Source organism: Oncorhynchus tshawytscha, linkage group LG22, assembly GCF_018296145.1.
Source record: "Oncorhynchus tshawytscha isolate Ot180627B linkage group LG22, Otsh_v2.0, whole genome shotgun sequence".
Lineage (NCBI taxonomy): Eukaryota > Metazoa > Chordata > Actinopteri > Salmoniformes > Salmonidae > Oncorhynchus > Oncorhynchus tshawytscha.
Genome location: NC_056450.1, coordinates 18,572,504 through 18,598,063, shown reverse-complemented (window position 1 = coordinate 18,598,063; position 25,560 = coordinate 18,572,504). Strand labels below are relative to the sequence as shown.

The following is a 25,560-nucleotide window of genomic DNA, read 5'->3' as shown; positions in this document are numbered from 1 at the left end:
TGTTATGCTATTAAAAGTTAAATGACGACGTTATAAAGAAAACATAACTTGAAGAGATTTCACACTATGTACTTGAGGTTTGCATACTGTACGTTGTGTGGAAAATGTCCAGATCAAAGAGAATGTTTTTGTAAAGATGAAATGTGAAGTTAGTTGTCTAAATTGGATCTGAATAAAATCCAGACCTTGCCTCGGAACTAGTTACGCCCAGAGAATGCCCATTTCTGACCCAAGGGTATAAAACATGTGAGGTAAAAATGAACATATCAGACTAAGTGACCACGAGCTACAGCCAAGGTCCGAATTAGTTGTAAACCCAAAATTCAACACGAGGTTGAAGAAGACAAAGGAACCTTTTTACAATCTATGCTATGGATGAGTAGTTGTGTCTAAGAGGGTGAATTCAAGCAGGACCACCCAGTTACCGCTCTCCAAGGAATCGTGTGTCTACACTGCTTTCATGCCCACGCTGGAACCATCTACACAGCTGATTAACCGTCCTTTCGAAGAACCCTTTTCAGAGCAAGGGCGAGGAAACAGACCACTAAGAGAAAGGACACTGACATCGTGAGGACAAACAAAGAGTTACACCCGGTAACTGAAGATGTGCCGTCATCAGAGACGTCGGAACCTGGGCCACGAAGAGACACCACATCGGAGAACTTCAACACGTAATTACATCATTATATTCTGACCCATAAGAGCGGCAGTTCGGGGCAACGTTAGGGTTAAAATAAGCATAGTTGACAAATGTACCCAAGTGTGCTTTTCTCTCGTGCTCTTTCTCTTTCTCTCTCTTTTGAAATCCCCATTTTGTTTAACACGTTTCATATTGTGTTGGCCTGCTAGGAACCTGTTTCATTGTACTAAGTTCTATTCAATAGCCTAGACTGTGTATTTGTGCATGTGTACCTTATATTATCAGTTTAGCTTGTTAGTAAATAAATAATCAACTCAGTTGGTGTGGTACGGTCTTATTTACTGAGACTCGGGTTTGTGCAGATTCAGAAATATTGCGACGTTCAGAAGGAGACTGTAGAGAAAATTAATTAATTAGCGACTGTTGTAAAATCGATATTCTGATATTCTTTGAGTTAATTTGGAAAATAGAAACTCAATAAAATAAAATAAACTTTCCCATGGTGCCCCAGGTTACTGAGTTAATAATTACCTGATTTGTTTAATCACGTAATTATAAACAGTTAATCATTCGATGAGCAGCAGTCGTCACATTAATCAATACAACGTTACGACACTACTGTCTGAGCAAACTGATATTTTGTATCGGGAGATGAGCTTTACCTTCTGGCTAAAAGGTACAAAGAAAGGGAAAATAAAACGCCTCATCCTTACTTGAAGTTTACTTCTTACATTTCCATTAGAAACCAGCAACACAGCAAAATGTGCTTTTAGTGTGGAGAAAAAAAGCACCCTGTACAGCATTCTGATTAGAATGCTTCTCCTGTCGTCTCTGTTCTAACCGCTGGCCCTGTGGTTTAAGAGGCGAAGAGGTATTACACCCCCTGGAGCCCCTGATATGTGCCTACATCCGTCTGGCATGCTGAGAAATTAATAATCCTTGCTCCAAAAAATAAAATTAAAATGCATTCGTCTCCCCCTTTGAAGTAAATTAATTTGTGATTGGTTAGCCTCTGCAGGCCTTGAGGCTAAAGGGGGCTGACTGTGTGGCGGTCGGCTGCTCCACTCTCTGTCCATCCAGGTAAAAGCAGCTTCAGCTGGTTGGATGGGGGAGTCATGCAGATATTTCCAGAACAAGGCCCCTGCCGACAGCGTGTCAACGCGGCTGTCAGGATTTCAGGAGGATTATTATCTCGTACCCACGCTCAAGTGCTTCAAAGTACTTTGCAACTAGTGACAAGGAGGAGAGAGAGAGAGGGTACTGGGTGGAGGGCTGGGGGGGAAGCCTTGACAAGCAGAAGAGTGAAGCAAGTAGCGGTTCAGGATAGGAGAGGGATGGAGACAAGAGCAGGGGAGCCAGCAGAAGGCTTTAGCTGGATTAGAGAGAGCCTGTGCTAATTCAAACAGCAGTGGAACATTGCTGTTTACAACCAGTAGTTTTCACAGCTCTCTGACTTCCAGCATTCGGGAGAATTCACAGACACGAGACGATTATGTGTGGCGTCTTCACAAACATTATCGCACTCACCGAAAGCCTCTCTCCCAATTTCAAACCTTCAGAGTTGCAGCCAGGGGAGAACGACTGCCCCCTCTCATTGAAGACACGAAATTTCAAGGCCAACAGCAGTACAGCAGGCATTGTTAGCAGAAAACAGGATCCCCATTATAGTGAATGGGAAAAATGGCAATCTTTGTGTAAATGAACCAATTTTTTTAAGACTATCAATGCTAATGGCAGCCTGCAGTACCCTTGAGATATTCAGTGAGAGAGGGCCGCACTGAGCTAGCCTGCAATGTCACTTCCTGGAGTAGCTCAAACTGCGCATGTTGTCTGCATGAGACAACATCATTTTATATTTTTTTAAACTTTGTTTTACATATACATTTTACACAAATTTTGCATACATGGTACTTTCATACACAGTAGTTACATAAAGGTAATGTTTTTTTGATTATAAAACATAACATTTTTGGATAGATAGTATCCAAAATGTATAGGGTTTTCAGTAATAACTATTTCTGATCATGAGCCTCAGCCCATCCCACCTATCTCTGTAGACCATCCTCTTTTGATTTCCACGTGTCATATATTTTTCACAATATATATATTTTTCAACTGTGATGTCTTTCATTCATTTTGAACCTTTCTAATTGCATTGATTGTAAGTTAAAGATTTATATTTTTCCTAGGAGTATTATTAAATTGTTGATTGATTTGGCTTTCCAAATAACCAAAACACTGCTAAACACCTGTGACCAGAAACAAGCTACATGGGGACAATGCCAGATGTAATGGTCTAATGAGACGCCGTCTTAACCGACTTCATTTGGCTTCAATGAGTCTTTACATTTGGCTCTATTGAGTCTTTACATTTGGCTCCATTGAGTCTTTACATTTGGCTCTAATGAGTCTTTACATTTGGCTCTAATGAGTCTTTACATTTGGCTCTAATGAGTCTTTACATTTGGCTCCATTGAGTCTTTACATTTTGCTCTAATGAGTCTTTACATTTGGCTCTAATGAGTCTTTACATTTGGCTCTAATGAGTCTTTACATTTGGCTCTATTGAGTCTTTACATATGGCATAGGGTGTCACGTGATAGATGGCTTTCTCCATTCACATGTACAGTCATTGGTTGCAGCCTACCTACATGTTATAGACAGCTCTAATTAATGGCTTCCATTAGCTGTAAAGGGAACTCAGGGTATAAAGTCTAGAATCCCTCTTCTTCTCTGATCCAGTCTGTCGGGCAGGGCCCACCCACCTAACCCAAACAGAGTGACAGCAGTTTGAACAGACATACCAACTCCACAGTATTATCTGCCTCCCTGGTCCGGCTCATAACACAACCCAAACCCAGCAGCAAATTTCACCGCCAGTCTCTGATCCCTTTGGTAAATGCCACATTCTTATAATGAGGTAAATATAAACATAAAACACTCCAGTTTTCTGTCCCCACTTGCTTCAAGAAGTCCACCATTGTTCCTGTACCCAAGAAAGCAAAGGAAACTGAACTAAATGACTATTCGCCCCGGAGCACTCATTTCTGTCATCACGAAGTGCTTTGAGAGGTTAATTAAGGATCATATCATCTCTACCCTACCTGACACCCTAGACCCACTTCAATTTGCTTACCGCCCCAATAGATCCACAGACGATGCAATCGCCATCACATTGCACACTGCTCTATCCCATCTGGACAAGAGGAATACCTATGTAAGAATGCTGTTCATTGACTATAGCTCAGCAGTCAGCACCATAGTACCCTCCAAGCTCATCACTAAGCTCGGGGCCCTGGGTCTGAACCCCGCCCTGTGCATCTGGGTCCTGGACTTCCTGACGGGCCACGCAGTCATGGGTGAACAGAGCGTACAGGAGGGGGCTGAGCATGCACCCTTGTGGTTACTTCAGACAAAAAATGAAAGTAGAGTGGTTTGTCGGGGTGGATGGGTAGGAGGAATAACGCAAACATCTAGCAACCCAAAGATTGCGTGTTCGAATCTCATCATGGACAACATTAGCATTTGAGATAATTAGCTTCTTTGCAACTACTTAGCCTGTTAGCTAATCCTAACCCCTTGCCAGGCTAATGTTAGCCACTTAGTTAACATTAGCGTTAACCACCTATCTAACGTTAGCCACAACTAATTGGAATTTCTAATTCATTACATATTGTATGAATTGCAGTTAGTAACATATTGTACGAATAGCAATTCATAACACATAATACGAAATGTAAGTCATAACATATTATACGGAATGGATGATGGACATCCATAAATGAATACATACCATACGAAACATCACATATGATACTAATTGGGGTGTCTTGGATTTACTTTTACTATGTCACGTCTACCCCTGAGTCCAGGTTGGGAAAAAAGGGTAGTGGGGAATGTGTTTGCAACATGGCATGGAACTAAATCTTTATAAAGAAGACAGGGGTGTGGTAAATCAGCAATACAACAAAGCTACCATGAACGGCCGTTCTACTGGTAATATTTCTCTCTCAAACCCTTTGTTTTCACATGGCCATGCATGAAGCTTGGATCGTCTGATTGGACATGCTATCTAGTTTAAATAAATGAATCCTAAGTGAACAAACACAAAAAGCCTATGAATACATTTCACAATAATAATCTTGCAGGGTGTAAAACATTTCTGAAATAAGTCCTTGGTCCTTGAGACTGCCACACGGTAACAGCAGTCAGCGTTTCCCAGTCTTTCTGCAAGCCACCATGCAGTGCATAAAAATGTAGGCTAATCCACACAAGACAAACTGTTAGATTAGATGTTATTGTCCTCCAAGGAGGAAATTCATTTCCACATGCTTGTACATTGAAATACAGACCACCAAAATACCCATACACCCATTCATAATATTTACAATACCAAAAGATAACTTCCCTACACCCAGCAGATAAAACAGTCATCCCAGTTAACAATTCTAAGGAGAGAGAACGTTTTTGTAATGTTACCCGTAATGTTCCCTTCATGTTTGAGTGTCCAGTTTTCTGTTAGTTAGGGGAACATTCTATACTGCAAAATATATATAAATGAACATGTAAAGTGTTGGTCTCATGTTTCATGAGCTTAAATAAAAGATCCAGAAATGTTCATTTTGCACAAAAAGCTTATTTCTCTAAAAAATTGTGCACAAACTTGTTTACATCCCTTTTAGTGAGTGTTTCTCCTTCACCAAAATAATCCATCCACTTGACAAGTGTGGCATATCAAGAAGCTGTATGGAAGCTTCTATGTGGTAAATGGTATGTGTGTATGTAGATTCTGTATAGGCTCGTCTCCCTTATTAATCTTCTCTTTGTGCCAGACTGGTTTCAAGTGACTTCTGTTTATTTTGTTCATTTACTTCTGTATTTATTCATCTCTATATGGTATGTATGTATGTATGTATGTATGTATGTATGTATGTATGTATGTATGTATGTATGTATGTATGTATGTATGTATGTATGTATGTATGTATGTATGTATGTATGTATGTATGTATGTATGTATGTATGTATGTAGTATGTGTATGTATGTATGTAGTGTATTATGTATGTATGTATGTATGTATGTATGTATGTATGTATGTATGTATGTATGTATGTATGTATGTATGTATGTATGTATGTATGTATGTATGTATGTATGTATGTATGTATGTATGTATGTATGTATGTATGTATGTATGTATGTATGTATGTATGTATGTATGTATGTATGTATGTATGTATTTCTGTATGTGTATATATGCAGTGTGTATGTATGTACAGTGCCTTGCGAAAGTATTCGGCCCCCTTGAACTTTGCAACCTTTTGCCACATTTCAGGCTTCAAACATAAAGATATAAAACTGTATTTTTTTGTGAAGAATCAACAACAAGTGGGACACAATCATGAAGTGGAACGACATTTATTGGATATTTCAAACTTTTTTAACAAATCAAAAACTGAAAAATTGGGCGTGCAAAATTATTCAGCCCCCTTAAGTTAATACTTTGTAGCGCCACCTTTTGCTGCGATTACAGCTGTAAGTTGCTTGGGGTATGTCTCTATCAGTTTTGCACATCGAGAGACTGACATTTTTTCCCATTCCTCCTTGCAAAACAGCTCGAGCTCAGTGAGGTTGGATGGAGAGCATTTGTGAACAGCAGTTTTCAGTTCTTTCCACAGATTCTCGATTGGATTCAGGTCTGGACTTTGACTTGGCCATTCTAACACCTGGATATGTTTATTTTTGAACCATTCCATTGTAGATTTTGCTTTATGTTTTGGATCATTGTCTTGTTGGAAGACAAATCTCCGTCCCAGTCTCAGGTCTTTTGCAGACTCCATCAGGTTTTCTTCCAGAATGGTCCTGTATTTGGCTCCATCCATCTTCCCATCAATTTTAACCATCTTCCCTGTCCCTGCTGAAGAAAAGCAGGCCCAAACCATGATGCTGCCACCACCATGTTTGACAGTGGGGATGGTGTGTTCAGGGTGATGAGCTGTGTTGCTTTTACGCCAAACATAACGTTTGGCATTGTTGCCAAAAAGTTCAATTTTGGTTTCATCTGACCAGAGCACCGTCTTCCACATGTTTGGTGTGTCTCCCAGGTGGCTTGTGGCAAACTTTAAACAACACTTTTTATGGATATCTTTAAGAAATGGCTTTCTTCTTGCCACTCTTCCATAAAGGCCAGATTTGTGCAATATACGACTGATTGTTGTCCTATGGACAGAGTCTCCCACCTCAGCTATAGATCTCTGCAGTTCATCCAGAGTGATCATGGGCCTCTTGGCTGCATCTCTGATCAGTCTTCTCCTTGTATGAGCTGAACGTTTAGAGGGATGGCCAGGTCTTGGTAGATTTGCAGTGGTCTGATACTCCTTCCATTTCAATATTATCGCTTGCACAGTGCTCCTTGGGATGTTTAAAGCTTGGGAAATCTTTTTGTATCCAAATCCGGCTTTAAACTTCTTCACAACAGTATCTCGGACCTGCCTGGTGTGTTCCTTGTTCTTCATGATGCTCTCTGCGCTTTTAACGGACCTCTGAGACTATCACAGTGCAGGTGCATTTATACGGAGACTAGATTACACACAGGTAGATTGTATTTATCATCATTAGTCATTTAGGTCAACATTGGATCATTCAGAAATCCTCACTGAACTTCTGGAGAGAGTTTGCTGCACTGAAAGTAAAGGGGCTGAATAATTTTGCACGCCCAATTTTTCAGTTTTTGATTTGTTAAAAAAGTTTGAAATATCCAATAAATGTCGTTCCACTTCATGATTGTGTCCCACTTATTGTTGATTCTTCACAAAAAAATACAGTTTTATATCTTTATGTTTGAAGCCTGAAATGTGGCAAAAGGTTGCAAAGTTCAAGGGGGCCGAATACTTTCGCAAGGCACTGTATGTATGTATGTATGTATGTATGTATGTATGTATGTATGTATGTATGTATGTATGTATGTATGTATGTATGTATGTATGTATGTATGTATGTATGTATGTATGTATGTATGTATGTATGTATGTATGTATGTATGTATGTATGTATGTATGTATGTATGTATGTATGTATGTATGTATGTATGTATGTATGTATGTATGTATGTATGTATGTATGTATGTATGTATGTATGTATGTATGTATGTATGTATGTATGTATGTATGTATGTATGTATGTATGTATGTATGTATGTATGTATGTATGTATGTATGTATGTATGTATGTATGTATGTATGTATGTATGTATGTATGTATGTATGTATGTATGTATGTATGTATGTATGTATGTATGTATGTATGTATGTATGTATGTATGTATGTATGTATGTATGTATGTATGTATGTATGTATGTATGTATGTATGTATGTATGTATGTATGTATGTATGTATGTATGTATGTATGTATGTATGTATGTATGTATGTATGTATGTATGTATGTATGTATGTATGTATGTATGTATGTATGTATGTATGTATGTATGTATGTATGTATGTATGTATGTATGTATGTATGTATGTATGTATGTATGTATGTATGTATGTATGTATGTATGTATGTATGTATGTATGTATGTATGTATGTATGTATGTATGTATGTATGTATGTATGTATGTATGTATGTATGTATGTATGTATGTATGTATGTATGTATGTATGTATGTATGTATGTATGTATGTATGTATGTATGTATGTATGTATGTATGTATGTGTATATATGCATGTATGTATGTATGTGTATATATGCATGTATGTATGTATGTGTATATATGCATGTATGTATGTATGTATGTATGTATGTATGTATGTATGTATGTATGTATGTATGTATGTATGTATGTATGCATGTATGTATGTATGTATGTATGTATGCATGTATGTATGTATGTATGCATGCATGTATGTATGTATGTATGTATGTATGTATGTATGTATGTACAGTTGTTGGAAGTTTACATACACTTAGGTTGGAGTCATTAAACCTTGTTTTTCAATGACTCCACAAATCATTTGTTAATTCTTATGGCTGAAGGGACAGTATTGAGGAACTTGGATGAAAGGTGCCCAGAGTAAACAGCCTGCTCCTCAGTTCCAGTTGCTAATATATGCATATTATTATTAGTATTGGATAGAAAACACTCGGAAGTTTCTAAAACTGTTTGAATGATGTCTGTGAGTATAACAGAACTCATATGGCAGGCAAAAACCTGAGAAGAAATCCAAACAGGAAGTGGGAAATCTGAGGTTGGTCGATTTTCAAACCAGCCCCTATTGAATACACAGTGGGATATTGGTTATGTTACACTTCCTAAGGCTTCCACTAGATGTCAACCGTCTTTAGAAACTTGAATGAGGCTTCTACTGTGATGTGGGGCCGGATGAGAGCTCTTTGAGTCAGTGGTCTGGCAGAGAGCCAGGTCCTGGTCATGCGCATTTCACATGATAGCGACCTGCGTTCCATGGCTTTTCTACAGACAATGGAATTCTCCGGTTGGAACGTTATTGAAGATTTATGATAAAACATCCTAAAGATTGATTCTATACTTAGTTTGACAAGTTTCTTCGACCTGTAATATAACTATTTGAAGTTTTCGTCAGATGTTCGGCTGGACATGCACGAGCGTTTGGATTTGTGTACTAAACGCCCTAACAAAAGTAGCTACATGGACATAAATGATGGACATTGTCGAACAAATCAAACATTTATTGTGGAACTATGATTCCTGGGAGTGCATTCTGATGAAGATCATCAAAGGTAAGTGTTAGTATAATTTAATTATGCCAATGTGCTTTCATCAATTGAAAGCCCTTCATCTATTTTATGAGAATTTATAAGATTCCTTGTTTGCATAAAATAGACGCAGACCAGTCTTTAAATAATAGGTAATAGAATTTATTCTCGGAGCGCGCTCCCCTCAAACAACATGCATCAGGTTAAATACAGATCATGACGTCATTTCACTGCCTTAACCCGAACCCCCTCTCGACAGGACAAAGTAAGGTGAAAAGTTCATTCTAACTTACTAACACACTCCCAGATAACTTTTGACCCCTCAACATTATCGATCACCACTGAACTGACAGTTTTAATTAACAGAAACCCTAGAAATGCACTCACTGCCTTATCTAAAAACCCCAGAGCTACGTTTCAGTTGGGTCAACCGTAGGCTAATGACCTTATGTGTTTACACAGTCCACAACCCATTTGTTCCTGCCCAGTTGGAATGGTTTTATTACTCCTTTCTCCTGTCCCACAATTCCTACTTATGAACTCATATTGTTAATCAGATATAATATAACAGAGTATAAGTTTACTTACAGTTCCATTTAAAATGATTTGTTCAGTCATATTAATCAGAATTTCCTAACAGTAAGGGATTATTTATAATGTTATTTCTGATTTCTGTTGACTCAAACATAGCGGATAAAAAAAAAAATTCTGAGCGCTGTTCTCAGATTAGTGCATGGTTTGTTTTTTTGAAATCTGACACAGCGGTTGCATTAAGGAGAGGTATATCTATATTTCCATGTCTAACAATTGTATTTTCATCAACATTTATAATTAGTATTTCTGTGAAATGATGTGGCTCTCTGCAATATCACCGGATGTTTTTGTAACTAGTAAACTTAACGCGCCAATGTATACTGAGATTTTTTAAATATAAATATGAACTTTATCAAACAAAACCTACATGTATTGTGTAACATGAAGTCCTATGAGTGTCATCTGATGAAGATCATCAAAGGTTAGTGATTAATTTGATCTCTTTGTGCTTTTTGTGACTCCTCTCTTTGGCTGGAAAAATGGCTGTGTTTTTCTGTGAGTTGGTGGTGACCTAACATAATCGTTAGTGGTGCTTTCGCTGTAAAGCCTATTTGAAATCGGACACTGTGGTGGGATTAACAACAAGATTACCTTTAAAACGGTATAAGATACATGTATGTTTGAGGAATTTTCATTATGAGATTTCTGTTGTTTTGAATTTGGTGCCCTGCACTTTCACTGGCTGTTGTCATATTGATCCCGTTAACAAGATTGCAGCCCTAAGAAGTTTTTAACAAGCTATATTTTGGTAAGTCGGTTAGGACATCTACTTTGTGCATGACACAAGTCATTTTTTGTTGTTTACAGACAGATTATTTCACTTACAATTCACTGTATCACATTTCCAGTGGGTCAGAAGTTTACATACACTAAGATGACTGTGCCTTTAACCTGTCTAAGACACACGTTCTGCTAACGGAACCCCCCAACATTCCGCTGAAAAGGCAGCGCAGGAAATAAAAAAATATTTTTTAGAAATATTTAACTTTCACACATTAACAAGTCCATTACAGCAAACGAAAGATAAACATCTACCCATCGTGTCTGATTTTAAAATGTTTTACAGCGAAAACACAACATATATTTATGTTAGATCACCACCAAATCCAAAAAAACACACAGCCATTTTTCCCAGCCAAAGATTGTGTCACAAACGCAGAATTAGAGATAAAATTAATCACTAACCTTTGATAATCTTCATCAGATGACACTCATATGACATCATGTTACACAATACATGTATTGTTTGTTTGATAATATGCATATTTATATCCACAAATCTCGATTTACATTGACGCCATGTTCAGAATTGCCTCCAAAATATCTGGAGTAATTACAGAGAGCTACGCCAGATAAAAAAATACTCATCATAAACTTTGACGAAAGATACATGTTTTACATAAAATTAAAGATACACTGGTTCTTAATGAAACCGCTGTGCATTAACGTTACGAAAAAAGCATATCATGCAATAATCTAAAACGCCGCTAAGACGTAACAATATTTCTCGGCCATGTTGGAGTCAAAAGAAATACGAAATGACATCATAAATATTCCCTTACCTTTGATGATCTTTCATCAGAATGCAGTGCAAGGAGTCCTAGTTCCACAATAAATCATTGTTTTGTTCCATAATGTGCATTACTAGTGTCCAATTAGCTGCTTTTGCTAGCACGGTTAGTTCACATGTCCAAAAGCTGGCGCTGGTCCAGGCGAACTCGGAGTTTGACATAGTTTGAGTCAATTGGAGGTGTACCTGTGGATGTATTTCAAGGACTACCTTCAAACTCAGTGCCTCTTTGCTTGACATCATGGGAAAATCAAAAGAAATCAGCCAAGACCTCAGAAAAAAACGGTAGACCTCCACAAGTCTGGTTCATACTTGGGAGCAGTTTCCAAACGCCTGAAGGTACCACGTTCATCTGTACAAACAATAGTACGCAAGTATAAACACCATGGGACCACGCAGCCGTCATACCGCTCAGGAAGGACACGTGAATGTACTTTGATGCGAAAAGTGCAAATCAATCCCAGAACAACAGCAAAGGACCTTGTGAAGATGCTGGAGGAAACGGGTACATAAGTGTCTACTCTATATCCACAGTAAAACAAGTCCTATTTTGACATAACCTGAAAGGCCGCTCAGCAAGGAAGAAGCCACCGCTCCAAAGCCACCATAAAATGCCAGACTACAGTTTGCAACTGCACATGGGGACAAAGATCGTACTTTTTGGAGAAATGTTCTCTGGTCTGATGAAACAGAAATAGAACTGTTTGGCAATAATGACCATCGTTATGTTTGGAGGAAAAAGGGGGAGGCTTGCAAGCCGAAGAACACCATCCCAACTGTGAAGGATGGGGGCGCAGCATCATGTTGTGGGGGTGCTTTGCTGCAGGAGTGGCTGGTGCACTTCACAAAATAGATGGCCTCATGAGGTGGGAAAATTATGTGGATATATTCCAAATGGACAATGACCCCAAGCATACTTCCAATGTTGTGGCAAAATGGCTTATTAAGGAAAGCAAAGTCAAGGTTTTGGAGTGGCCATCACAAAGCCCTGACCTCTGTCCTTGTAACTTCAAAAACAAATATGAAATATCACTTTTACTACAGGGACAAAGTCTTGGAAATTCATGTTTGCGTGCACTATTAAGACAGGACGCACCTGCTAAAATTGGTTTCCTATTGAACATACTTCTTTCCGTAAGAAATGCTATAGTTTGATTACATTTTAGGGTATCTGAGGAGTAAATAGAAACTTATTTTCATAGCCCCATTATCAGCAACCATCTCTCCTATGTTCCAATGGCACGTTGTGTTAGCTAATCAAAGTTTATAATTTTAAAAGGCTAATTGATCATTAGAAAAACCTTTTGCAATTATGTTACCACAGCTGAAAACTCTTGTTCTGATTTAAAGAAGCAATAAAACTGTCCTTCTTTAGACTAGTTGAGTATCTGGAGCATCTGCATTTGTGGGTTCGATTACAGGCTCAAAATGGCCAGAATCAAAGGCCTTGCTTCTGAAACTCGTCAGTCTATTCTTGTTCTGAGAATTGAAGGCTATTCCATGCGAGAAATTGCTAAGAAACTGAAGATCTTGTATAACACTGTGTACTACTCCCTTCAGAACAGCACAAACTGGCGCTAACCAGAATAGAAAGAGGATTGGAAGGCCCGGGTGCACAACTGAGCAAGAGGACAAGTACATTAGAGGGTCTAGTTTGAGAAACAGATGCCTCACAAGTCCTCAACTGGCAGCTTCATTAAATAGTACCCGCAAAACACCAGTCTCAATGTCAACAGTGAAGAGGCGACTCCAGGATGCTGGCCTTGATGTTATTTTAATGGACAAAAAAAATGAGCTTTACTATCAAAAACAATGAATTTTCAAAGTGACCCCAAACTTTTGAAAGGTACTGTATATTATTTTGACTGTTCTAGGGACTGTTCTAGGGACGTAATTATTGTTTGGATAATCTTATTTACTATTATGTATTGCTAGATTTTTTTTTCACTCTTTTTTTTCACTCTTAACACCGGAAAAATAATTCTAATTTAATTACCATAGTGAATTATTGTAATGTTTGTTTCTGTGTCAATTAATCCCATAAGGGATGGGTTGCCAATTGGCGATTTGACACAAATAAAATTTCATTCATTCATTCAGCTGATTAAACAGCATGATCATTACACAGTTGGACCTTGTGCTGGGAACAATAAAAGGCCACTCTAAAATGTGCAGTTCTGTCACACAACACAATGCCACAGATGTCTCAAGTTTTGCGGGAGCGTGAAATTGGCATGCTGCCTCAAGAATGTCCACCAGAGGTGTTGCCAGTGAATTTAATGTTAATTTGAGGGAATTTGGCATTACGTTCAACCAGCCTCGGAGCCACAGACCACACCAGCCCAGGACCTCCACATCCGGCTTCGACACTTGCAGGATCGTCTGAGACCAGCCACCCGGACAACTGATGAAACTGAGGAGTATTTATGTCTGTAATAAAGCCCTTTTGACTACCCAGTCATGTGAAATACATAGATTAGGGCCTAATTTATTCATTGATTTATTTACTGATTTCGTTATGTGAACTGTAACTCAGTAAAATTGTTGAAATTGTTGCATGTTTAGCAAAAACCTAATGAGAACCCTTTTAGCATGTTTTGATGTTAAAGTTAGCAGAACATTCACTTAATGTCAAGTAGAACTTATCTAGATCGTGATTACAGTGTTCTCAGAATATACAACATTAATGTTCTAGATGTGCTTTCTGGGACGTTGCAAGAACATTCATGTCTCCAGTAATGAGGGTTATGAGAATATTCCATCAGGCCTTATAACTGTTGCCAAGCCCATCAAGGCCCTGATTGGTGAACCACTGATCCATTCACAGCTCCTTTTGTCTATTGGCAAGATTAGGGATACTCACACAAACACACAGACTCAGAGTGCTTTTAACAGAGTGTTTTTTAATAACATATTTGACACACCATGACATATGATTACATTGTGGCCACTCTCGAGCGGCGCAGTGGTCTAAGACACTGCATCTCAGTGCAAGAAGTGTCACTACAGTTCGAATCCAGGCTGTTTCACATCCGGCCGTGATTGGGAGTCCCATAGGGCAACGCACAATTGGCCCAGCGTCGTCCAGGTTTGGCAAGGGTGGGCAGTCATTGTAAATAAGATTTTTTTTTAACTGACTTGCCTAGTTAAATAAAGGTTAAATATATATATTTTTTATATCATTTATACAGTAATTATTATTATCCTTGCCTGGGAAATTAACTCACAACCTCTTGGTTCATGGCGTTCAGATCTTCCTGCTACACCACCATGTCTGTGTCAGTTATCAGTTAATTTGACAATTCTTTAACCATTGATTTAATTGACTTATGAAAACATGTAATGGCTTTCTGTATAGTGGTCTAATGTTGGTGTTTTAATGATAGTCCTGAATCACTAGATTTTCTTGAGTGTACTTTTAACAGAGCTGAGATTTACTTTAAAGTGCATTCACCTTATTGCTTTCACCTATCAAGTTGTTTCAGATCTAGGGGTGAGCGGTTAGGGATTGTTCTGGATAGGGCCTAACTATACTGGCCCAAGAAGCAAATGCACTGGAGATATCTCTTATTGGGTTTGAGGCCAAAAAGAAGCAGGAAGAGGCACTGTGCGCTTTTCTCCTTCGGAGGTCCTTTGAGGATGCCAGTGGGGACACCTTCCGGAAGGCCGACAGGTGGAGTTCCGCCGGCTAAGTGGGCTGCCCCAGGACCAGTCCCAGCACCAGGTTGGACTGGCCTAGTTCCCAGGCACGACGCCAGTGCGCCCGGCACAAGCACCGCCAACCAGGTGCGAGATGGTCCTGCCATGGTGCGGGGAAAGATACAGCCCCTGCGTACCTAGCTCGGGGATGGGGGGTGGCATGGGATCGGGTCCTTCCTTGCCAGCCGGCCTAAACACCCATGTTTACAACAGTACCCCCAACCCAGAGTGGACCGGGCTTCAGGCAAACGTTTGCCCCTAAACACATTGTTTCACTGTTTTTGGATTTCAAGAGTGTTGTGTATTCCGCGTGAGTTCAGTAAAACATGTCCCTCCTCCTCATTTAGACACAAGGTTGCCAATAGTGGTGGAGATTTTTTTTTTGTTCATGAAAAAAAAAACATATTTCTCCCAGTCCACGAGGGGTGCACATGCGCAGTGTTGATCTGATTAATGCGAACAATAATGTCGGGGTACAGGCTACAATTTGTTGTATACCCTCCATGTTTTTGCTGGGTCTTCACATCGACTGTTCCCCTGGCCTCAACCCCAGTATTAAGGGAGGAAATATTCTCTCTGCTCCAGAAACAGGCAACACGAGTGGTTCCTCTGGCTTCTATGATGGTATTCATTCCCCTGGGACTAGTATTGATGCGGCCATTCCAGCGCTGGGTGCTAGCAACGTGCCTGGATGCATCTCGCCAGCTATGACGGTCGATTCAGGTGTCCCTGATATGCCTTCGAGCACTTCCCCAGTGGAGGGATCCCTGGCTGCTGTCACAAGGGGTTGTCATGGGCCAGGTGTTGTCCCGCAAGGTGGTAATGACAGACATGTCCCCCGAAGGGTGGGGTGCACTGTGCAAGGGTTACTCAATTTGGGGAGTATGGACTGTGCCAATTTGTGGAGTATTGAACTTCTGACGGTGTACTTAGCTCTCAGGCGCCTTCTCCCACGTTTGTCGGGCCAGCATGTGCTGTTCAGATCCGACAACATGACGAAGGTGGCATGCATCAACAGACAGGAGGGAACTCGGTCCCTCCCCCTCCTCACCTTAGCTCACTCCCTGTTGCTGTGAGTGAGTGCGCATTTGCTCTCACTTCAGCAGTGCACGTTTCCGGGCAGTGCGGATCTGCTATCCTCTTCCCCAGGAGTGGAAACTACACTCCTGGGTGGTTGCCCAGATATGGTAGTGGTTCGGCATAGGTCTTTACGCGTTGCGAGAAAATGCGTAGTGTCATCTATTTTTCTTGATTAGGGAACCGAGTTCTCCATTGGGAACGGATGCTCTGGCGCACCAGTGGCCTTGGACCCTCCTTTACGCATTTCCGCCAGTGGTTGGGATTCAGCCCACATTGGAGAGGGTGCGCCGGGAGGGCTTATCATTCATTCTTGTAGCTCCCCTTGGTCCATGCAGCCTCGGTTCACAGAGATCGTTCACTTCCTAGGCGGGAACTTGTGGCAACTCCCGTTGCGCAGAGACCTGTTGTCCCAGGCACATGGACAGGTTTGGTACGAGGCCAGAGATTTGGCTCCTATGGGCCTGGCCCCTGAGAGGGCTAATGTGATGGCTAGGGTTTCACCTCCAAATGTTATTGCTACCGTTCAGTCTGCAAGGGCGCCCTCCACGAGAGGGCTGTATGCCTATAAATGGCAAGCTTTTGAGCCAAGATAAAGGAATTGTTTCTTTTCTGTGCTCTGTGAGGGAAATCCTCATGTTCCTACAGGAGCTTGTCGAGCAGGGATACGCATTCTCCACGTTAAAAGTGTACATATCTTAGAGTGTCATGTTGGAATTGAAGGTGCCTCACCGGGGGCTCACCTATTGCGCCCTCATGGAACTTGGCGCTGGTTTTGGAGGCATTGTGTGCGGGCCCGTTTGAGCCTCTGGAGTCGATACTCTCCTACAAAACCTCCCTGCTCATGGCTTTGGCTAAACATGTTGGGGAACTCCACGCATTATCCGTAAACCCTTCCTGTACTCAGTTCGCCCTGGGCAACTTTATGATGACGTTGTGTCCAAATGAGGCCTTCGCCCCGAAAGTCAAGGTTCCTACAGGTTTTTAAGCTTTTGAGACATTTCTCTTTTCACTTCCTCCCTTTGCTTCTGAAGAGCAACAGAGGTGACATGCCCTGTGTCAGGTGCGAGATTTGTGCACGTATATTGAACAGACCAGGGAAGTCCAGTTATTTGACCAGCTTTTTATCTATTTTGCTAATCCAGTTCGCAGCAGGGCGCTCTCTAAGCAGTGTCTCTCCCCCTGGATAGTTGAAGCTATCTCTCTGGCATATAGCAGAAAGGGGCGAGGGTTAACGAGCGGTGTACACGCCCACTCCACCAAGGGTCTGGCAGTGTCTTATAGGCGTTGTTTAAATGGTTGAATATAGGGGCTATTGTGCTGTGGCGAGTTGAGCATCACCACACACTTTTGTGAGGTTATATCACTTGGATGTCACAGCTGCCAGTGTAGTCCACAGTGTGCTTACTGCTGGGACAGGGGAAAGTCGCTAGGCAGCATGCAGTGTCCGCAATACCCAGACTACTGCATCTGGTGGGGTCAAGTCTGGGTGTTCTGCCATGGGCAGTTTCATTTAGTATCTGTTAGGGTGGGCTTGGCGTGTGATTATATTTCCCCATAGCATGTTGTACTGAAGTTGACTGACTGAAAGAGAACATACCGTTATGACTATTACTACTGTTCCCTGAAGGAGGGAAACGAGGTACAACACTTGTTTGGCCCCGCCCTGCCCGTTCCTGGGCTCGGTGAAGAGCTGTATTAAATTGAAGGAATAAATCTGAGCCTCAAACACATCACCTGTGGAAGGCAAGGCTTCCAGAGAGGCTCGGATTTCATTGGCCTTGTCAGGCGTGATTGTAGATCCTTCAACGGAAATCGATAGGATGTTCCTTCAGTGAACAGTAGTTATAGTCATAACGTTACGTTTACAGGAAGGGGCTCAGAACACACCCCTGGGGGTGCCAGTGTTGGTGACGACCAGTGGGGATGTTTTGCCTTCCAATCTGATGGCCTGGGGTCTGTGGTTGAGGAAACTGTGGATCCATTTAATGAGGCATGAATAGCCGTGAAAGTTGGTGGGTTTTCCATCATTCTGTGCCTTTGTATGGTGTTAAATGCTGAGCTGAAGAACACGAAAAGGATCCTGGCTTAGTTCCCAGGGGCCTCCAGATGTTCAAGGAGTATGTGCAGCAGACAGGCCACAACATCATCTGAACCCCTGTTTGTTTAATAAGCAAATTGATGGTGACAACACAGTGCTTCATCAATGAAGCAATATAATAAGACGTGCAGAAAAAATGACAGAGGCGCCAGAGTCTGCAAGTCTTCTAAAAGGTACATACAGGTTGGTGAGGGCCATTTGGCGCCCAATACCAATAGATCCTTCCCTTCATTTCAAAAGGACCCTATTCCAAATCAACCAGTCCATTTGACAATGATAGCAGAATGCATGAGGAAACCATTTATTTTTCCTGTGTGTGATTGATAAGGAGGGAGAGAGAGAACAGACATTTTCTTCTCCCTCTCAGAAAAATGTTATCGCAAATCTTGGAGAATGGCCCTGACTCCATTAGCCAATAGCTCAAACACTGCAAGGTAAGCCCATTCCATTTAATGTATCCCATTCACGTGTTGGAACGCCAATGTAGTGAATCAAGGCGCAGTACTGTAGGCCTGCTGAACAAAGACACGTCACTTAATGACCTCCCGTATGAAGCAGATGGACTTCCTCTAGCCACCTCAGGGAGATAATATGCTTAATTAGCTTTGTCGTTCACTGCCATCTGAGCACTTCACTACCTCGTACTAGAGCTCCTCAGAGTCACTATTAAAAAGGCTATTTAATCTGGGAAAACAGTCAGGCCCGGACCAGTCAGTCTGTGGCCAAGAGTGACAAGGTATATGTCATCATAAAGGTAGTAAGAGTGGTGTATCCTACTCAGCCAACATTGCTTCCACTTCCATGAAATCTTTTCAGTGTCCATTTCCTTAACTGTTTTGCTGTGGCCCTAAGGGAGGCATGCGTTGCCCTTTCAAGTTGAATCTCTCCCTGACAACAGCACAAGACAAACAGCATGATAACTCCCAAGGAGCCTTCCTACTGGCCTTACAGGACAGGACTGCCTCTTGCTCTACTCTGCTTGGCCTGGGATATTAAAAATCCTCTCCATCGGCGCCTGGCCAGGCCGCTGCTTAGCGCTGCGCATCACAACTTTTATGTATTGGAAATGTCAGGGACACGCTGGGAAAATGATGGGAAATTAAAGATCCGTAAAAACCAGAAAAACAGCTTTTTCTCCTCTAAGGGCAATGTGTTTCTGGTCCCTACCATAATAAAGTGAATGTAGGGGACTACTCTCCTGCATGTGTGATGTGAGAAAGCTCATCACAACAGATGGGCAAAATTTCACCCACCACATTCAGTGAAGAGACTCAAAGAGAATGTTCACGCTTTAACGCCTGTCTTCCCCATTAGTCCGTAACGTTCTGTGTTTTTAAGAGCTTGGTTGTCCTATGGTTATTTTGCAGACAACCTCCCCACAACTTTCTAAGAATGATGCAGGATAGTTGCTTGGATTTGGAACATTCTCAACACATTTAAGGAACTTGACAAAAAACATCATTTTCTTGGCATTTTATTACCTTAACAGACGTTTCCTAAAAGTTCAAACATGGTTACATTTAAATAACATTTTTTGTAATGTTCTAGGAATGTTTTTGAGCTGGTTTGACATTGGGAATGTTCTCAAATAGTTCAGAGAGCATGAACCCTTTTACACTTGTATCCGTATCCGGGTCATAAATGGCAGATTTGGACACTGATGAGCAACTAAATTGAAATGCAGTGGCTGTACAGTAACATGCTATACATGACCTCAGGGTCTCCGCTTCACAGCATTGTATGGGTTTTGACTGACAGACCCTCTGAACTTGAGCACATCACATAAAAATTCACAGCGGAACACCCATCTGAATTCCATCCTATGCACGCCAAAATTACAATCTGCTTCTCTGAATTGCCTTGTGGAGATCGTATTTATAACTTAGGTAGTCATGTTGACAGTAGAACAAGCCTTCACATGATGCCCACCTGACCCAGATTGTGGTTTATAATGGACCGTTTTTGGATTATGTGAACAACAGCAATTGTGTGAGGCGGGAATACAGGTCTGTGTTCCTAACAAAACAACCTCAAGTGTGCTTGCTCTAGTTCCTCAACAGCACAGCTAGGAGAGCTCAAAAAATAACCTCATATACTAAACAAAAATATTAAAGCAACATGTAAAGTGTTGGTCCCATGTTTCATGAGCTGAAATAAAATATCCCAGAAATGTTCCATATACACAAAAAAACGTATTTCCCTGTTAGTGAGAATTTCTCCTTTGTCAAGATAATCCATCCACCTGACAGGTGTTGCATATCAAGAAGCTGATTAAACAGCATGATCATTATACAGGTGCACCTTTTGCTGTCGACACTCTAAAAGGTGCAGTTTTGTCACATGCCGCCACAATGCCACAAATGTCTCAAGTGAACGTGCAATTGGTATGCTGACGGCAGGAATGTCCACCAGAGAATTGAATATTAGAGAATTTGGCAGTACATCTAACCGGACTCACAACCGCAGACCACACGAGTCCAGGACCTCTACATCTGGCTTCTTCACCTGCGGGATCGTTGGAGACCAGCCACCTGGACAGCCGAGGAAACTGGGTTTGCACAACCAAAGAAATTCTGCATAAATCATCTCAGGGAAGCTCATCATCCTCACTAGGATCTCGACCTGAGTGCAGTTTGGCATTGTAACTGACTTCAGAGGGCAAATGCTCACTATCAATGGAGAAGTGTGCTCTTTTTATTTTACCTTTATTTAACTAGGCAAGTCAGTAAAGACCAAAGTCTTATTTTCAATAACAGCCTAGGAACAGTGGGTTAACTGCCTTGTTCAGGGAAGAACGACAGATTTGTACATTGTCAGCTAAGGGATTTGAACTTGTAACCTTTCGGTTACTAGCCCAACACTCTAACCACTAGGCTACCCTGCTGCCCTCTTCATGGATGAATCCTGGTTTCAACTGTACCGGGCAGATGGCAGACAGCGTGTATGGTGTTGTGTGGGAAAGCACTTTGCTGATGTCAACATTGTGAACAGAGTGCCCCATGGTGACGGTGGGGTTATGGTTTGTGCAGGCAATAGCTACAGACAATGAATACAATTGCTTTTTATCGATGACAATTTGAATGCACAGAGACACCATAATGAGATCTTGAGGCTCATTGTCGTGCCATTCATCTGCCGCCATCACCTCATTTGGGCTCTTGAGTAGTGCAGCGGTCTAAGGCACTGCATCTCAGTGCTAGAGGCATCACTACAGACCCTGGTTCAATTCCTGGCTGTATCAGAACTGGCTGTGATTGGGAGTCCCATAGGGTGGTGCACAATTTGCCCAGCCGCGACCCTGATGGTGCACGTCCAGAAGCTGCCGGACTGTATAAGCAGGACGGTCATCGATGAGCTGCTACAGGGGACTGGAGCAGACAGGTTTAATCAGGGATATATGAAAGGTAGGGTAGATCCTGAGAGGCTGTGCGTTTCAGTTGCACAGCAGAGGGGTTAATGACACAATCAATGAATCGGGGGGGAAAGTTTCTTAGAAGCCACATTCAATGGCAGGGACTTCGAAGAGAGCCATACCTTTTGGCCTGCGGTGTAGACTGGAGCTGAGGCACAGAGATGCTTGGCTTGGGACTGGGTTATTGCGGAGGCCACGAAGAAGGGCAGCCTGGGCCTTCCTTCAGGTACGATCTCAATGACGTATATGGTCATGGACAGAGGGGGGTTGGTAACCCAGAGCACACTCCAAAGGTGACATAACTGACGAGGCATTGGTGAGGGTGATGTGGGCATTTTCAAAACAGGGTAGCTGAGCACTCCAGGAGGAAGGGTTAGCAGAAGTCAGGCAGCGTAGGGCAGAGGACAAAGCAGACCGGTAGTGGGTTTACTGGAGGTTTTGTTCCGGGCACAGAACGAGCAGGCTGAGACAAACTCCCAGACATCTCTCTCCATAGTGGGCCACCAAAAGCACTGACACAGGAAGGCGAGGGTCCGGTTCATACAAGGGTGACAGGTGAGGTATGTAGAATGGGCCCACTGAACATCATAGCGAACAGAATCTGGAACAAACAGAGAATTTCCAGGACCCTTACCCGGGTCAGGCTGGTTCTCCTGAGCCTGGCGGATACGGGACTCGATCTCCCAGGAGACAGCGGCAACGATGCAGGTGGATGGCACAATGGAATCTGGCTCGGAACCAGTGTTGTCGGCAGTGAACTGGCAGGAGACTGCGGCAGGCTTGGTATTCCTAGAACCGGGCAATAAGTGAGTGTGAAATTGAATCTACTGAAGAACAAGGCCCACCTGGCTTGCCGGGAATTCAGACGTTTGGTGGTCTGGATGTAGGACAGGTTTTTGTGGTCGGTCCACACGATGAAGGGGAGTACAGAGCCCTCCAGCCAGTGGAGCCATTCGTCAAGAGGCAGCTTAATGCCAGGAGTTCCCGGTTACCGATGTCAACATTTCTCTCTGCAGGTGAGAGCTTACGGGAAAAGAATGCACGTGGGTGGAGCTTCTGATCAGAGGGGGAAAGTTAAGCACAGACAATGCAGGGGCAAGGGCAGACTGAAGACAATTTGAGTGACAAAATGAACTCCACCTTGCCGGCGGTCCAGTTGATCTGTGGATTATGCAGCTTTAACCATGGATGGCCAAGAACCAGGGGAGAGTGAGGGCAGTCAATTACGTGGAAACTGATCCTTTCCTGGTGGTTTCCAGAGAGACACAGGATGACAGGGACGGTTCTCTCACAGACACAGGCGCGGAGCTGTCCGTTGAGGGAGTTGGCATCGAGGGGTGAATGGAGTGGAACAGTGTCCAGGCCCAACTGGGTAACGACACCACGGTCCAGGAAACTCTCGTCGGCGTCTGAGTCGATGAGGGCAGTCAGAGGAAAAGCCTGGCTCTGACACACGAGGGTGCCATCAAGCAGGGGTCTGGGGGAAGATGGGCAGACAATTTGGCTCAACAGTATATGCCCCACTACTGTCAAGCCACCTCTTTTGCTGGACAAAGGGAACAAGTGGAGACAAAGTGACCAACCTGACCACAGTATAGGCATCTCCTAGTGCTGATTCGCTGTTGACTCTCCTCTGGAAAGAGACGGGCCAGGGCGAGCTGCATGGGTTCAGGTTCTGGAAGAGACTTGGGAAGGAAGGCAGTCGGGGAAGGAGAACAAGGCAAGGAAGCATATGTTGTTATGGGGCATGCAACCTTTCCTACCCTCTCCCTCCGATGCTCACGGAGAAGGTTGTCGATGTGGATGGGGAGAGAGATGCTTTAGCAGTATGCTTCGGGTTATTGTCCTGCTGGAAGGTGAACCTCCATCCCAGTCTCAAATCTCTGGAAGACTGAAACAGGTTTCCCTCAATAATTTCCCTGTATTTAACACCTTCCATCATTCCTTCAATTCTAACGAGTTTCCCAGTCCCTGCCGATGAAAAACATCCCCACAGCATGATGCTGGGTGATGAGAGGTGTTGGTTTTGCGCCAGACATAGCGTTTTCCTTGATGGCCAGAAAGCAACATTTTAGTCTCATCTGACCAGAGTACCTTCTTCCATATTTTTGGAGAGTCTCCCACATGCCTTTTGGCGAACACCAAACATGTTTGCTTATTCTTTTCACAGGCTAGGACCTATTTTTCTCCACTTCCTGTCTGACTGACTTGCCCAAAATAAACTGCCTGTTACTCAGACCCAGAAGCCAGGATATGCATATAATTGGTACCATTGGATAGAAAACACTTTGAAGTTTTTAGAAATGTTAAAATAATGTATGAGGCTATAACACCATTGATATGGTAAGAGAAAATCCAAAGAAAAACCAACCAGAATGTATTTTTTTTGAGAGCCCATTCTCTTCCAATGGAACGTATAGGGTCATATCCAAATCCAGCTCCCATATCGCAATTCCTATGGCTTTCAATAGATGTCAACAGTCTTTGTTCAAGGTTTCAGACTTGTTTCTTCCCAAACAAGGAAGAATTTGAGTTTTAGTACTGGGAGTCAGAGTTGGAAATCTTGCCTTTCTATTGAACATACTTCTTTCCGTATTAAATATTATAGTTTAATACGATTTTAGGGTACATGAGGATGAAATAGAAACGTATTTTGACTCGTTATAACAAAGTTTAGCAGTAGCTTTTTGGATTCCTTTCTCTGCATTGAACGAGTGGATTACTAAAATCAATGGCGCCAACTATACAGACTTTTTGTGATGTAAAGAATGATTTTATCAAACAAAACGACCATGCATGTTGTAGCTGGGACCCATTGGGTTGCAAATCAGAGGAAGATTTAAAAAAAGTTAGTGAATATTTAATCACGAAGCCAACCCTGATGTGTACTTCTCCACAACTTTGTCCCAAACCTGTTCGGAGAGCTCCTTAGTCTTCATGGTGTCGCTTGCTTGGTGGTGTTCCTTGCTTAGTGGTGTTGCAGACTCTGGGGCCTTTCAGAACAGGTGTGTATATATACTGAGATCATGTGAAAGATCATGTGACACTTTCTGACAAATTGCACACAGGTGGACTTTATTTAACTAATTATGTGACTTCTGAAGGTAATTGGTTGCACCAGATCTTATTTCGGGGCTTCATAGCAAAGGGGGTGAATACATATGTACCACCACTTTTCCTTTTTGAATTTTATGAAACAAATCATTTTTTAAATTTTCCTTTGGAATATTTTGTGTATGTCCCATTACATGAAATCCAAATAAAAATCCATTTAAATTACAGGTTAATTACAGGTTGAAATGCAACAAAATAGTAAAAATGCCAAGGAGGATGAATACTTTTGCAAGGCATACACGTGTTTAGCAGATGTTATTGCGGGCGTAGCGAAATGCTTGTGTTTCTAGCTCCAGCAGTGCAGTAATATCTAACAAGTAATATCTAACAATTTCACAACAATACACACAAATCTTAAGTAAAGGAATGGAATTTAGAATACATAAATATTTGGATGAGCAATGTCAGAGCGGCATAGACTAAGATACAGTAGAAGAGAATCAAATACAATATATAAACTCATCAAAAAAAGTCGTCTCACTGTCAACTGCATTTATTTTCAGCAAACTTAACATGTGGAAATATTTGTATGAACATAATAAGATTCAACAACTGATACATAAACTGAACAAGTTCCATAGACATGTGACTAACAAATGGAATAATGTGTCCC

The 25,560-nt window shown here is 41.9% G+C and overlaps 1 protein-coding gene across 1 annotated transcript in view; it reads right to left on the bottom strand.

Moving 5' to 3' along the window:
- LOC112221538 (MICOS complex subunit mic25a-like) overlaps positions 1 to 22,087 on the bottom strand; it is a 51,825-nt gene extending 29,738 nt beyond the window's left edge. Inside the window, exon 1 of the mRNA XM_024383665.2 lies at positions 21,956 to 22,087. Within this exon, the coding sequence (XP_024239433.1) occupies positions 21,956 to 22,087 (132 nt within the window). The remainder of the gene's footprint in view (positions 1 to 21,955) is intronic.
- Between the last annotated feature and the right edge of the window lie 3,473 nt (positions 22,088 to 25,560).